The 16,646-nt window shown below is 42.5% G+C and overlaps 1 protein-coding gene across 7 annotated transcripts in view; it reads left to right on the plus strand.

Annotated features, from left to right (window-relative positions):
• The window catches only part of ARHGAP28 (Rho GTPase activating protein 28), a 141,340-nt gene that overhangs the window by 109,955 nt on the left and 14,739 nt on the right, over window positions 1-16,646 (plus strand). For all 7 annotated transcript variants that reach the window (XM_055559002.1, XM_055559003.1, XM_055559006.1 and 4 more), the window contains 4 exons: window positions 2,475-2,552; window positions 7,808-7,970; window positions 13,271-13,353; window positions 16,209-16,406. In XM_055559002.1, the coding sequence (XP_055414977.1) occupies window positions 2,475-2,552; window positions 7,808-7,970; window positions 13,271-13,353; window positions 16,209-16,406 (522 nt within the window). The remainder of the gene's footprint in view (window positions 1-2,474; window positions 2,553-7,807; window positions 7,971-13,270; window positions 13,354-16,208; window positions 16,407-16,646) is intronic.

The raw sequence follows: 16,646 nt of genomic DNA on the forward strand, positions 1-16,646 counted from the left end.
TAAGAACCTCTGTTGCATTGTCCAGCCAGAAAGCGTCAGGCTATAGACACAGATGCTGTCACGTGGCGTCCTTCTGTTACATTTGTTCCAATATTTTTAAAATGTTATTTGTGTGTATGTATGTGTTTGTGTGTGTATATATGATTATTCTCTCCTGAATAGAAGATGACTACTAATTACTAATAGTCCATTTATTAATCATACAAGTATTTGCTGAGATATATCACAGGTTGGGTGTTTTATGATGTTTGTGTATTACTATTTAAATGAATTTTACAGACAAAGCTAAATAAAGTCTAGAAATCAGCTTATTCTGGTGGTGTTTTCAGAGTGCCTGGGTAGGTATACGTTGCGACAAAGAAGATTTCTGGTTTAGGAAGTTGTGAAAATGATGTCTGAACAATACAGTTGTCTCAGTGACCCTCACTGGTGGATGGCTCATTTGCTTTTAAGCCCCACCTTTTATAGCCGACAGTTTACATTGGTTTATTCAATAGGGATATCCAGTGGTACAAGTAAAATTCCAAGCCCTAAATATAAATCTTGTTGAATTTTAAATTCAGTTTTTTTGGGGTTTTTTTGACTGCACCCTGTGGCATGTGGGATCTTAGTTCCCTGACCAGGGATCAAACCTGCGCCCTCTGCATTGGAAGCATGGAGTCTTAACCACTGGACCTTCAAGGAAGTCCCTTAAATTCAGGTTTTAAATGATATGGGAAAATACTGACAGAGGACACATACTTTATTCACAACAGCACTTCTCTTTCCTGTCTTCCTCAGTTTGGCTACCAATACCTCAAACTGAGCTACTCCTCCAGTCGGGTGACGGCCGCCCATAGGCACAGGGAGGATAGCAAACGGGGTCCAGAGGATGCCAAGGCCCCCCAGTGTGTGCATCCCCAGGGCACCTCCCTTCACTGAGCCATGTGTGATCTCTGTGTCCTGTCACATCTGACCATCACTGAGCCCCAGGAGGTCGCTATGGTCATCTCCTTTCTACTGGTGAGGCAACTGAGGCATCATAGGGTGAGATAACACGCCCAGAAACACAGCCAGCAAGAGATAGATGCAAAGGGGAGCAAGTCCATGGTGACTCTAAGATTTCCTTTCCATCCTTGTGTTGAACCATTATTGTGCCCTTTATCCTCTAGGAAGAGGACACAGTCTAAAGAAATTGCATAAAAATCTGACTGAGAAGATTCAACACACGTTTGTCTTATTACGTAGGTACAGAAGCCTAGCTCACAGAAGGTGCACCGTATACTGCCTGGTTCCTCTCATACCAGCTCCTCAATAGAGGCTCACTCTGGGTACTGCTGAGGTTAGCGGTGCTCTTGTAAGACACTGGAGGTGGTGTTCTTCCACTCCTGGGTATAGAGGCTTTTCTCAGGAAGAAGTCTCTTCTCCCTAAATACTTACATCTCCTCATACCTGCAGGAGCTGCCTTAGTTCCAGGCATCATCATTTCTCGAAGGGAAAATAGCAGAGACTCGGAATCCTGCTCTTGCTGTGTGAACATGGGCAAATCTTTACCCCTCCCATGCCTCAGTCTCTTCAGCTGTAGAATGGGGACACCACAGAATTATCATGAGGGTCACGTGCATTAATATATGTAAAGTGCTGAGAATGTTGTCTGACACACCCTAAGTGTACAATCAGTGTTAGTGTTTATTATTTAGTAGTAAAGCATCACCATTACCATGAGACAGATAAGCCTTTACAATTTCTAATTCCTTGGTCAGATTTTGAGAAGCCCTACAGTGTCTTGGGCTTCCCTGGTGGTGCAGTGGTAAAGAACTCCCCTGCCAGTGCAGGTTAGATGCAAGAGACACAGGCTCGATCCCTGGGTCAGGAAGATCCCCTGGAGAAGGAAATGATAGCCCATTCCAGTGTTACTGCCTGGGAAAATTCCATGGACAGGGGTCGCAAAGAGTTGGACACAACTGGGCCTGCAGGCATGCACAGTGTCTTAGCTAGGATAGTGTAACTAATGATAGTAATTTAGGGTCTTTTCTTACTGGTTGGTGATGCTGACTCAATGGACATGAGTTTGAGCAAGCTCTGGGAGTTGGTAATGGACAGGGAAGCCTGTTGTGCCACAGTCCATGGTATCACAAAGAGTCAGACACGACTGAGCAACTGAACTGGCTTACTGGTTGACCTGCAGAAAGATACAGTAATCAGATGTTAAAATATTTACGGGGCAATGTGCTTTCATGGTTAAGAACAGAGTTGGTGCGTCACTTTTAAGGATGACCCTGGGAAAGTGAAAAACAACCCTAAGTCTCTATTTCCTCATTTGCCAATCGGAGGCTAGTGTTGACCTCCTGGGAGCATGTGAATGTTTAACTAGGCATTCAAGTACCCGGCATGTCTGTATGCTTGGTAATGTATCGTTTTCATCATCGTTGTTATTTTAAATGCTCATAATCATACGGAGATATTTATTTCTGTCTTGTATCATTGCTTTCTAGTTCTTTGAGAAAGTTGAGGAATCGGGTCTGGAATCCGAAGGGATCTTTCGACTTTCAGGATGTACTGCCAAAGTCAAGGTACCAAACATTGTCTCTCTTCCTCGTTAGAGATCTCAGCTAGCTGGATCAGTTCACGCAGGCATCCTCTGTGGTGGTGTCATCATTTCTGATTCTCTCACTCGGCACTGTAGAGCACTCCTCAACACCTATGACTAAATGTTATTCCATGATCCTGAGCTGTGCATTCTTTTAAATTAAAATAACAACAATAAAAGCAAACAACAGTGAAAGAACACATCAATTCATTCTCAGAAACCACCGCTTGTCTTGTCCCATCATTATTTTGGGGGTTAAACACTTCAGTTTTTTTATGTTACTCTTTGTCGTAGAATTCACTGAGCCAGTATTAGATGACCCCTGGTATCTATTGTCAGTTGTTTTAAACTTAGAAACGTTCTCTGGCTTTCCTTTTAATGGACATCCTTATAGGAATTTGTAGGAATGGCTGTAACCACTAAAATACTCCCTCAGCAGTTCTGAAACCCAGTTCCATTGAAGGTAATGTTAGCGTCTACATCTAAAACCACCGTGCAGTGGGAATTCCTTTACTTTCTTCCCTCTGTATGGAGGCTAAGTCTTCAGTTCAGCAAAGAAAAGAATTAAAGGGAAGCTTTGCTCATCAGTTGCCAGCAAGACATCCCACTTGCTCTGCCGGTACACAGATGAAGAGTCCCTCTCTGCCCTGGGTCACCCCCTGGTGGGTGGACCTGGAGACATGAGCAGTTGTCAATAATGAATCCTTGAAGGAAAAAAACCTCAGGGAGAGGGAAAAGGGAACTTGACTGTGTTCAGAACTATTAAAAGGAATTGTGTAGGGGCGGGAAAGCATCTCTTCCCGAATTCATTTTGGCACATGCTTTGGGAGATTATATTTGTATCAGCAATTTCAGTCTTATATAGAAGTATGAGGAGATATTTTTCAAGGTGGAAACTGAGAATCAATAGGCTATATCTTTGGAAGCTCCAGAAGGCAGGTGCTGGACCAAGTTAGGAGGAGAAGAGGGTTACAGGGGGACCTCGCTTCTCAAGGATCGAGGGTCGGGGGAGGCGGACTTGGAGGTGTTGAGCCTCAGACCAGGTGCAGGCGGGACCATCACCCTGTGCCTGTCAGCCCCAACCCTGGGGAAGGGCCTGAGGCTGAGCAGAAGGTGCCAGCAGCTGGGGAGTCATCCACCTGGAGTTTTTGCAGATGAACAGCCAGTTCTGTTTTGAAGGGAGACCTGAGTGGTGGTCCACACTTTGTCACTGCATGTCTCTGGGACCCGTGACTTCCTTGGGAGTAGAGATTACTAAATCCTGGCACAGGTTCACTTAAAATGCAGGAAAATTCCTAATGGCTTCTTAAGGTTCATACTTGCTAAATGGGATCTGGTTTTTGTTTCAGCTTCTCACAGGAACAGTTTTTACATATACTTCTAAATAAATGTGTCCTAAATCCGAGAACAAAAGCTATCACTTCTTGGTTAAGTCTTTGTGGTTATATCTGTAGAGTCAGAGAACCAAAATGAAGTTAGGAGAACAAGTTTCCTAAACCGAATCAGACTCCATCCCTCTAAACTTCCCTCCATAATAGGGAAGCTGTATTTGTACATGTTCTTACTGACTTATTCTGTGTGTGTGTGTGTGTGTGTGTGCACGCATTAGTAGGGAAGAGTGGGAGCATAATGGATATGATTTAAAATTTCTATTTTTGAAAATAATTCAAAGGAGAAAACATTACACAATGTTTCTTGTGTGTATGAAGTTTAACATCATAGCACACGTTGCTTTTCTCTAGCTAATCTTTGACTGAAAAGCACTTATCAAAGGCCAGTAATTCCTTTAACGTGCTCTAATAGACGCATGCATTCCTGAACCACATTAGGTAAAAGTCCCTTTTGGCCCTTAATCGGTTTTATGTAGTTTCAGCCTATTTATTCCATTTCTTGTCCGTCCGAAAAATGTATTCCAGATGTTTTCGTGGTTTGAGCTCCAGGAAAGCCAGTGTGGAAGAACGCTGGGTCAGTGAACAGAAACAAGGGAATACTGCAGTTAGAAAGGCATTGCAACTTGATACAGCCAAGGGGTCTTTATTTCTTCCCTTTGTTCAAACTTGAAACTTAAAAAAATGTTTTCATCAGTTAGACTATTTTTTTCTACAAATGTGCTTGGGGAAAGAAAGTTTTAAAAAAAAAAAATCTCCCTCATAATTATCGTCAAGTTGTGCCAAGTAGCTGACTCTAACCCTCAGGTATCACTGTGGATTGTACTTTCAGAGCCTGGTTAGACTTACAGGGAAGCATCCCTGGGGGAAGCTGCGGATTTAACCTCTCAGGGCACCAACCGCCGAGCCCATCCTGGACGTGAGGCCTTGGGTCATTTGGAACCAATTTAATGGCTCGGTGTTTCCAGTAATTTTCTTTTCCACAAATGACAGAAATTTGAGCCAAACACCAGGGAATATATTTTATGGAAGAAAGCAGACTGCTTTGACGTGCATGGCTTTCTTTTTTTGACTCGTTTCACTTATTCAGAGGCTGCTCTAAATGCTTTGTGAGAATGTTACCTGGTCTGCTGGTTTCCCACTCTGAACTGGTTTTTTGAGGCTGAAGGTGGGTTTTTTGTATTTTTGAAAAATTACCTCAGGAGGAGAAGCAGGTTGGATATTTGCTCAGACGGGGTTTAAGGCCCTGACTCCTGATCCTTGCCTTCTGCTGCTGCTGCTAAGTCGCTTCAGTCGTGTCCGACTCTGTACGACCCCATAGACGGCAGCCCACCAGGCTCCCCCGTCCCTGGGATTCTCCAGGCAAGAACACTGGAGTGGGTTGCCATTTCCTTCTCCAATGCATGAAAGTGAAAAGTGAAAGTGAAGTCGCTCAGTCATGTCCAACTCCTAGCGACCCCATGGACTGCAGCCCACCAGGCCCCTCCGTCCATGGGATTTTCCAGGCAAGAGTACTGGAGTCGAGTGCCATTGCCTTCTCCGGATCCTTGCCTAGCGTCCTCATTAGCAGTTTAAACATCCACCGGTCTCTGGTGAGGAAGAGTCCGCCCCTGGTTCATCCGGTCCGTTGTTTAGGACACCGTGGAGCTCTGCACCAGCTTCCGATGTGCTCTGCTCCAAACTCAGGGAGGGCGTCCTTCCCCTCTTTTCTGTTGGCCCTCTAGACAGAACGAGGTGCTATTATTCCCCGAATAGCACTCCACATACACATAGGTTTCCCATAGTAATAACACTAGAGGTTGTAGCAGAGACGAGGGAGGGTAAATGCAGCCAGCACTTACTGAGCGCTCTCTGTGGGCGTGCCCCGCCCCCTGAGCTCTGTGTTATCCAGTTTAATCTCTGCAAGGTTGTTTGAATATCCCTGTTATGCAGTGGGAAACTTCACAGGCCTTCAACTAGACCATTGTGGAACTAGGATAAACACCTAAAGAATGTGGTTATACCTTAAGAATGCATTCCAGTATACAGTAGGTGCAGACAAATGCTGCTTGATTCCACTTATACGAGGTACCTAAGAGTCAGATTCCTAGAGTCAGAAAGTACCTTGGTGGATGCCGGGCTTGGGGGAGGGGCGGTTGGAAGATGGGGCAGGGAGCAGGGGACTTAGTGTCTACTGGGGACAGAGTTTCAGTTTAGGAAGATGAAATATTAGGGAGATGGATGATGGTGAGAGTTGGACAACGATGTGAATGTAGTTAGTGCCACAGAACTGCACAGTTAAACGTGGTTAAAATAGTGTTTTTATATTATGTGACTCTTACCACAGTAAAAAAAAAAAATTTTTTTTAAAGAGTGTGTTTCTAGAGCCTGCCCTTGATCGTGGGGCCATGTTTCCCCATAGGTGACAGGGAAGCAATGGCAGGTTTCAACAACAGTCACCTAGTGTTTCAGCCAGCCTCTTGTGGCATAGGTCTGTGGAAATGGATCTGAATTATCCTGCTCTTGCCAGTGCTTCCTGAAAACCAGCTTCCCCTTGGCTCTCGGGCAGTGGGACAGGGAAACGTTGGCTCCTCCCCCTCCACTTCTTGTCAACAGCACCTCCTTCTGCCCATTATCCCAGCCTGCAATCTGAGAGCCATCCTGGACTTTTTTTTTTTTTTTTTTTTCATCCTGGACTTTTATTTCTCCCTCTGAGTCTCATATTCAACCCATCGCCTCTCCTTGAGAATTTTCCCTCCTGGGTGTTGCTTAAATGCCGCCTCTTCTTCCTGTCCTGCAACTGGTCACCCAGGTTAGTTGCCGATTATCCGTCACCAGAAATGCCAGTGGCTGCTTTCCGTTTCCCCAGCCTTATGCCCACCAGCGCCGAGCCCCTCACCTGCCCACCCCTGCCCCCCCACCGCCAGATCACTTTTCCACCTGGCCACCAGAGAAGATAAATCTCATCTTGTCGTCCTCTCCTTCTCTTGCACATTCAAGGCTGGAGGACTTAGGTTTCTCTTGAGAATAAAGCAAAGGCCTTAAGGATTTTTCACAGTTTTCTTTTTTTAAAGTATCCTTTTTGAAGCAGTTATTGTCAGTTGGGGAACTGACTATAACTGCCTGGTGTTATTGGTAAACCCTGTAGTTCAGGGAGCAATAGAATGCCCGGGGGGTACTGGCCATCAAATGAGTTAATAATCTAAAATGGATAACCCAAATCAACTTAAGGACATTTAGTGATTTTTTTAAAAAGTATTAACACAGTGTTCCAAACCTTACAAAGGACCGGGCAAGCATGCAGGCATGTGGAAGACATGTGTCCATCTTGGCATGAAACTTCTGTATTTGCTCCAGGAAGATGTCATGGGTATGCATGTTGCAGTGAGGTCAGAGTTCCTTTGTTGGGTTAGTTTTCATTCTGTATGTAAACCAGCCAAGAGGCATACATCCTTCATTGAATTTAGAAATATTAGTACAAGATGAGGTGGCAGAAGGAAGGAATCATTGGGGGAAAAAAAAGAAATAGAGGCTTTGTCAAAATCCAGCAGTACATTTGTCATGTGGGGATAGTCAGTATTCTGCCAAAACGATATAAATGAAGCTGTGGTCTGAGTAAAGAACTTTTGTATTTGTACAGATGGCAAATTACTTTAAGATTAGCATTATTCTAAAAGGATTTTAGAGAATGTTTTTTTAAAAAAATACATTCAGAAAGAGCTATTTCAGTTCTTCAATCATGTTGAAAAAGAGGAGCTTAGTAGATACTGGCATTTCAATCTAATTACAAAAATAGTTTGTGTAATGACAGTTTTTAAAGGGGAAGAGAGGGGGATCAGGTTGTAAACTCACTGTTTTCCTTGATTTTCAGCAATACCGTGAAGAACTGGATGCCAAGTTTAATGCTGACAAGTTTAAATGGGAGAAAATGTGCCATAGAGAAGCTGCAGTAATGCTGAAAGCCTTTTTCAGAGAACTGCCCACCTCTCTCTTTCCCGTGGAATATATACCTGCCTTCATCACTCTAATGGAAAGTAGGTGGAAGAAGTTACATACGAATGGATAAAATACAAGGTCAATGAAGTGGCACAGAGCAGAATAAAGATGCATAATCAGATGTGATCATAAGTGTATACATTTGCTGTTTCCTGGTAATGCTTGGCCAAGTATTAAGTTTGATGGTAAACTGTCATCTCTTTGCATGTATATATTTAAAGTCTGGTCATTAGGATTTAGAGGGTTTTATAATGGTGGCTCAGATGATAAAGAATCTGCCTGCAGTGCAGGAAACCCTGGTTCGATCCCTGGGTCAGGAAGATCCCCTGAAGAAGGGAATGGCCACCCTCTCCAGTATTCTTGCCTGGAGAATTTCATGGACAGAGGAGACTGGTGGGCTACAGTCCACGGGATTGCAAAGAGTTGGATATGACTGAGTGACTTTTCATAATCATTAAAAGGCAGAGAGGGATGTAGAAGGACCAAGGTCTTGAGATATGAATTCCTGCTCAAACATCTGTTAACCATGCAGTCAGCCTTTCTGAGCTTTATGGCTGTCCCTGTAGATTACAGATAATAACTACTTGTCAAAGTTGCTGTGAATATTGAATGAAGACATCTAAGACAGTGACTGGTATATAATAGTCCTTCAAAAATAGAAGATCTCTCCCTTCTTTAAGTCCAGTGTCCTAGATCCGATGATGTAGCATGAAACAAGAAAGAGTTTTGTCTCTGAAAATTACTATATTGCATAGTGTTTCTGAAGCTTATGAAGTCACATAGATGAGGCCTTAGCTGAGATCCATGCGTGCGTGCATGCTGAGTTGCTTCAGTTATGTCCAACTCTTTGCAACCCCATTGCAACCCCATGGACTGTAGCCCAACAGGCTCCTCTGTCCATGGAATTTCCCAGGCAAAAATACTAGAATGGGTTGCCGTGCCCTCCGCTAGAGAATCTTTCTGACCCAGGGATCTGAACCTGTGTCTCTTAGGTCTCCTGCATTGGCAAGTGGGTTCTTTACCATTAGCACCACCTGGGAAGCCCTTAGCTAAGGTACTTGGATTAAAAAAAGCATAGAAACTGGTCAGCATGTCTTGTATTTGGCAGTAAGAAAGTAATTTCCTCCTAAGGGTTGAGTATTCAAGAAGGTGTGACGAGAGAAATTTAGAAAAGTGGAAAGGTGTTACATAGTGTGGGCTTTGACTACTAACCTGAGGAATTCAGGGTTCACAGCCTACATATGTATAAGCTTGCTAAGTAAATGGTGATTCTGTATGAACAGAAAGAGACCATGGCCCAATTGAGAAGATATATCCATGTAAAGGGGTTGGCCACTGCTCAGTTCTCGAAGAGGTTATCACGCAGGAGTGAAAGCCAAAATCCAGGCTTTAATGATGAAAGTCTTATTAGTAATTTGAGAATGTGAGCCAAAAATTGACATTTTAAAACACTACATGAACATAACAAGTATTATCGGTATCTGCCAGTTTACAACCTTTAGCAGGTTGGCCAGAACCATCAAATCCTTAAAACCACAATGAAAGAAAATAATAACAACATCCGAAGTTTTTTGACAAAACTTGTCCTGAAAATTAGTTGGTTCTCAATCTTTAAAATGTTTAACTAAACCAGATTCATAAAACAATCCTTTATGTCTTCAGAGAAGAGATTATGATTAGAGACTTTTCTAAGCTTTAATTGACATGCTGTAACCAGTGTCTCTGTTCTTTGTAAGATGTAGCATTTTTGTTTTATGACAGAGAGAACTATTTCTCTTATTCTTTCTTTTTTTTTTTTTTTTAATTTCAGATATTGTATTGACTTGGCCAAAAAGTTAGTTCAGGTTTTTTCCATAACATCTTATAGAAAATCTGAACAAAGTTTTTGGCCAACCCAATATATTCCCAGTTGTAGAATTTCCAGTGGCTACTTTATACCTATTTTCTATTTACTGACCTTGCCTGTCCTTTCATTCACTGTAAGTATATTTTCCTTCACATCCTTGAGCATAGTTATCAATATGATAACTACTTTACTAGTTCTGTCAGTATGATAGCTACTTCATAACTAGTTTTAATATCTGGGTCATAAATGGCAACCCACTCCAGTGTTCTTGCCTGGAGAATCCCAGGGACTGGGGAGTCTGGTGGACTGCCGTCTATGGGGTCACACAGAATCGGACACAACTGACATGACTTAGCAGCATCTGAGGGTTGGTCTCTGTTGATTTATCTCTTCTCTTGAAAATGGGCCATTGTTTATATCAAGTAACTTTAAACTGTATCTGTAACATGGTGGCTTTTTTTTTTGGAGACCCTGTACTCTGTAATATTTCTCCAGAGAATGGGATTTTTTGGTTGGTTTTGCTTTTTGTTTGTATTTAAGCAGACAGTTTATTAATCTTTACCTGTGCTACTCCACATATGCATGATTTAATGGGGTGAGCCAAGATTTGGGTGGATTTTAAACCAGAACCGGGGCCTTCTACCTTTTGACCTTTCTGGGATTCCCCATAACTCCCCAGTGTGGTCATCCTGAACCCCGCCCTCTCATTGTTCAGGCCAGAAAGACTGGGGCTTTCTTTTGGAATTTTAGCCACCTTATGCCGTGCTCTCTATGGCCTGACTTCAGACTAAAAGCCAGGCGATGAGACACTCTCCCTCCACTGTTCCCTAATTCTGAGTGTCCGGTCCTGTCCTGAATCTGCCTGCTTTTGTTCATTCTCCACTGCCTTGTGTGGCTGCTTTTTGTACTTTGCCCAGAGTTTATGGTTATCTTAAGGAGAGTTGATTGGCAAGGAGCTTACTCAGCCATGGCAGAAGCAGAACCTCTTTGTTTGTAAGTCAGAAACACCCGAGCTTCTGTAAAGTTTGCTGTCCTGGAAGATGGGCTGCCGAAGTCTTAGCTTCACCTTTATCTGCAGCTTATATACTGAACAGTTCATCAAAACAAAGGGTGCCACTGAGGGATTTTTTGTTCTAGTTTTGTTTTTTTTTTTCTTTTGGTCTCAGGAAATTATGCAAGGAGGAATCAGTCTCCCATATAAGACCTGTTCAGAGAATTGTGTTTAAGAAGGAAATCATATTTAGTTCTTCTTCATACCTCTATTCAGATGTTGAAGCCAGTGTGCTTCAGGGAAGGGAGAGAATCTGGAAAAGATCCTGAGAAGGTTCACAGGAGGGTCCAGGTTTCTCTTTGTGACTTTGAAAGTGGAAAATACTAGATTGCAGTGATTAATTTGATACCAGCCAACCCTGCAGGGAACCCAGAGTTATGGGCTGTGACCAGCAGGGAAAATGGCCTTTTTCCCACCTGGGGTAAGCTCTAGTTTTAATGAGATTTCTGAAGGGAAGAACAGTGGACATCTGTGTGTTTAAGCCACCCCTAGTTTTACTCTAAAATATAGTGTTTTCCACTTTGTATTTTCTCTTTTCAAACTTGGTCCAAAAATTTCCCATAAAATTAGAAGACTAATAGTTGATCAATCAAACCTTAGATACTTTCCTGAAAACTTTAATAACTTTCTGGGAAAATAATGACCTCAGGGCAGGGCGGGGGAGAAAAGACTCAACTAGGATGCCATAAATGAATTAACTGTAAAGCGATTAACCACAAAACTGTGCAGGGCCAGGTTTCCTAATGGAAATGAAAATGGATTATTTGCCAGTTTAGATTTTTAATCTTAAAGGGGATTTCGTAATTTATCTGGAATTGATGGAAATACAGAGCCTGCATCTGCATCTATTGTTTTCCTCCAGAGGTTTTCTGGGTTGCATTAGAAAATTATAGACAGCCTATAGCCTGGAAGATACGCATTAAAATCATGTCTTCTCTGTCCCCAAACATTTATGCTGAGACATGCTCCCGATGGTGCCTGTGATTCAGACAAACTCACATCAGCATGCATTAGCCATTTTTAAAAGCAACCTGGACCTGTGTCATTTTTGTTTACAAATCTGACATAAATTTTTAAAAATCCACATGAGGATTTGCTGGGCAATATGACATGAGCCTATAAATACTCCTGCCAACTGTTCCTTCATTTCGTGGTTACTCACATCAGTCATCCACTCTTAACTCGGGTGCCCATGACCTCCTGTGACCTAGGAACTTGTCACAAGAGTGTTTCCACTACTGTAAAGCCAAGTAACTGTAGGCAGCTGACTGCCTTTATCCACTGAGCCGTAAATTGATAGATTTTCCTGCAACTTGAGAGCTCCCCAGGGATTACAGAACTGCATGCTTCCCTCCAGGGCCTCCCAACCAAGAGACCACTTTGGGGAGAAAACAGAGAGAACCGGGCAAAGCCGGATGCTCCAGCTTACCCTCCATTTTCAGCACAGCGGGTTGTGGATTATTCCGTTGTTGGATGGATTTTCCTAAAATCCTTTCCCCAAAACAGGGAAAGAGCCAGTATTGAGAGCACACAGGAGTAGGATGCCAACCCTCTGGCGACACCTTCTGTCACTGCCGAGGAATAAAATAGTCAAGAATCTCCAGTGATCCAGCTGTGGTCACCTTCCCTTGTGGCTCAGCTGGTAAAGAACTTGCCCGCAATGCGGGAGACCTGGGTTCGATCCCTGGGTTGGGAAGATCCCCTGAAGAAGGGAAAGGCTGCCAACTCCAGTATTCTGGCCTGTATAGTCCATGGGGTCGCAAAGAGTAGGGCACGACTGAGCGACTTTCACTTCGCTTTCCATCCACATCCCTTTAAGATCTGAAGTCAGTGTCGCTGATCATAATGACACGTACAGAGGTAACTGTGCAGGCACTGATGTAAACATTCTACACATTAACTTGTTTAACCTTGGTAAGGGCCCAGTGAGGTAGGAATGATGATAGTCCCCATTCTACAGGTGATAAGCTAGAAGCATAGGGGTTGAATAGCTTGCCCAAGGTCACTTAGGGACTTAGTAGTCGATGCAGAGTTTGAATCTGATTCTAGAATTTGTGTTCCTAATAATTGTGCCTGGCTGCCTCATTATGTGGAAATAAGTTGTCTTGAATCGAGCCTTAGGCCAACTGTTTATAGCCTCAAAGTAAAAGCAAGGTCTGTGCAAGTGCTTTGAAAAGGGAAGTGTCACACGGATCCAAAATTATTTTGAGGGTCTCATTGGCCACCTGCCCCAGCACTGGCGTTCTGGGATGCTAAAAAGGAGTTGATAGAGTCCGTCTCCTGTCCAAGGGAACAGACTCACGTTCTTGGTCACAAAACCCAAGTCTTTAGCACTGAAAGCTGTCAGGGCCCTCCTGTGCCCCTCGGTGTTAGTTAGCAAGAGACGCTGTCAGGATGCGTTAGCGTAATTCAACACATGGGTATTTCTGTTTTCTTGTCAGGAGGGCCTCACATCCGAGTACAGTTTCAAGCCTTACACCTCATGGTCATGGCGCTGCCTGATGCTAACAGGGACACAGCCCAGGTAGGTTGTATCAACCTCACGGTCTGCCGTCAACTCTTACTGGTCAGAAGACACGGCCCAGGTGGAAAAATGAAAACTGTGTGTATGTCACATATACCGTACACAATTCAAACTTGGAAAACCAAAGAGCATCCCCTTTTAGGAGTTCAACCTTCTTGGTGAATTTCAGAAAGTTCTGATAGGCATTTATACACTGGTGGCCCACCCAAACTTTTATCAACCAGTCGAGCCTGCAGCAAGCCTTTTGCCTTTCCTGACCCCACTCCTGTTCTCTGGAAGAAGCCAGGAAAGAAGCGTCCCAGAATCTTTGAACATTTCTGTTTCATTCATTCATTCAATCTGTTAAGAGAAACTGAGTGTCTATGATGTGCCAGGCACTGGGCTAGGGTTAAGAGTAGGAAGAAGCCAAGATGGAAGGCTTAAATGGAATAACATCAGAAGTAAATGAAACCCTGATTTAAATGAAGTTTCTAGAATGTTCATGTCTTACCATAATTCAACTTAAAGAATGATAGAATCAGGTTTTTAGAGATCTCCTGATTGGACCTTGACCTTTTCCAGATTAAGAAAATTAAGCTGAGAAAAGTTCTTTCTCCTTTATTAGAACATTAGAACATTTCATAGAATTATATTCCATAGGTCTCCATCCAAAATTCTTCCTTTTCTTTCAGATTCATTTCTTTATGTTTGCAAAGATCAGGGTTTCTGTTGCTGTTTTGATCCTGATTTTGCATACAGTAGGAAATCAGTTATAAGTACAGCAGGTGCCAGGTTCTTTTAAGTGAACTGAGGTGAGGATGAATTGGAAAGAGCCCGTCATTTGGGGGCCAGTAAACACGATGCTGAAAACAAAGCTGATCTTCGTGCTGCCTCCTGTCAGACGTTTCAGCTTGGTGAGGACCTTTTCTCCTCCAGTGAAACCATCTGCCAATTGTATTACATCCTCCAGCCAAGACGAGGAATAGGCGGAGGCATGCAAATGTCTGTTTCTAGTACAATTTGGTAATTTTCCAAAAGCTAGAAATTTAGTAGCTTTGTTTTCTTTCCTTTATCTGAACAATTTTTTTCTTTCCAAAAAAATTAATTTGGTATCAGATATCTGGGTCAAAATGTCATCTCCTCTTTCGTATCACCAAGGATGTAGCAATGACTAAAGAATTCAGCCCATTTCTAATAGAACGTCCTCTTCACTCTCTCTCTTCCACTGTAAATTGTGACTGGAATGAAGACGAAGCTAGTGCGTTGTGCAAATCAAGAGCTCTGGCTGAGGAGTTAGGCTTCTTTGGGCAAGTCCTGGCTCTGCCATTTACTTACGTAACATTGGACAAAGCTACTCAGTCGCTCCCTACCTTACTTTCTGTAACTGTAAAACAATATTAAATAATAGTACCTACCTCTTAGGGTTTGGGGTGATGATGAAATGAGTGGATGTATGTAAAGTACTAAAACTAATACCTGGCTCTCAGTTAACCCACAAATAAACAGTAGCTGTGATCACTAGTATGTGCGTATGTTACATATACTGTACAGAAATCAAACATGGAAAACCGAAGAGCATCTCCTTTTAGGATTTCAGCCCTCTTGGTGAATTTCAGAAAGTTCTGATAGGCTGTTATATGTTGGTGGCCCAGCCAAACTTTTATCAAGCTTGCTTTTTTTTTCCAATAGGGAGAGCAACTGCATATAAGCCTTTCCCTTTGGTCTGCTAAAGACTCCAAAATTGAAAAAGCAGCAGAAAAATGACACCCCCAAAATAAAAGTTTTCTGCTTTTCAACTGACATATTTGTGAACTGAGAAATTAGATACTCATTTTGTTGTTGCTATTCTTTAAATTGTTTTATTTTTTAATCTCTTTGTTTTTAAATTTTTTATTGAGTTATTGGCATACAATCCTCTGGAGAAGGGATTGGCTCCTCACTCCAGTATTCTGGGACTTCCCTGGTGGCTCAGATGGTAAAGAATCCGCCTGCCACGAGGGAGACATGAGTTCCATCCTTGGGTTGGGAAGATCCTTTGGAGAAAGGAATGGCTACCCACTCCGGTGTTCTGGCCTGGAGAATCTATACAGTCTGGACCCCTATACAGTCCATGGGTTTGCATAGAGTTGGACATGACTGAGTGACTTTCACTTTTGACATATAACATTGATTTCAAATATACAGCATGATGTTTTGATATTAGTATGCACTGCAGAGCAATCACCATAGTAAGTCTTGTTACCCTCCACTACCAATACAGAAAATCTTTTTTTCTTGAGAGAACTATTAAGATTTACTCTCTTAGTAATTTTCAAATATGCAATACAATATTATTGACTATTGTCATCATGCTATGTGCTATATCCCCATAACTTATTTACTTCATAACTTATTTATTTTAAAGCTCAGTTTTTTAAAATGTGTTTTTCTTTCCCAAGGAAACAGAAAATATTTTTAACAATATTGCCTTAAATTAAGAGTGAGTTACTTTTCCTCCTTCACAACAAAACTGCATTTCATGTTTATTTGAGCTGTAGTGTTTTTTCTCCCTTGTTTATTGTTTAATTTTAATATCTGTCAAACTTGCTTAAGATAAAAGAAAATAAGAAAATGCAAACTATTATTTATAGTGATCCCAATATAACAAATTCGATAAAAAATGAAGCTACTTTTATGAAGCAGAGAAATGAGTAAATTCTTCACATTTCTCATCCACACTTTCAAACAATTAAAGAAGAAACGTGACATGTTTAGCCATTCTTTAGTCCTGACCATTTTCTAGAGGCCTCGTGAGTGGGTATAGAAATGAACGACAGTAGTCAGCGATGCCTTTTTATGATTTGCAACTAGTGTGACCCCGTGCTGCTTCTTATTAGGCCCTCATGACATTCTTCAATAAAGTCATTGCCAATGAGTCAAAAAACCGCATGAGTATATGGAACATTTCTACCGTCATGGCACCAAATCTTTTCTTCAGTAGAAGCAAACATTCTGACTGTGAAGAATTACTCTTAGCAAACACTGCTGCCCACATCATCCGTCTGATGCTCAAGTACCAGGAGATGTTGTGGACGGTGAGTACCACTGTGACGACCTGGATGTTCCTCTTATGTCCACCGGCACCCACCCAGGAAACATAAAGGCTGGTGAGCGAGCAGTGCCCTCAGTCACAGGGGGAGATGGGAGACATGATCCCGGGTTCCTGGTGGTGTCTTTTGCATTCCACAGGGCTGCTCGCTCCCAAACATATTTTCCTTGAAACAGGAATCCTAGTAGATTTTCCTAATCTTTATGAGGACAGAACCACAGTTCCT

This window comes from Bubalus kerabau, chromosome 21 (genome assembly GCF_029407905.1).
Source record: "Bubalus kerabau isolate K-KA32 ecotype Philippines breed swamp buffalo chromosome 21, PCC_UOA_SB_1v2, whole genome shotgun sequence".
Classification (NCBI taxonomy): Eukaryota; Metazoa; Chordata; class Mammalia; order Artiodactyla; family Bovidae; genus Bubalus; species Bubalus kerabau.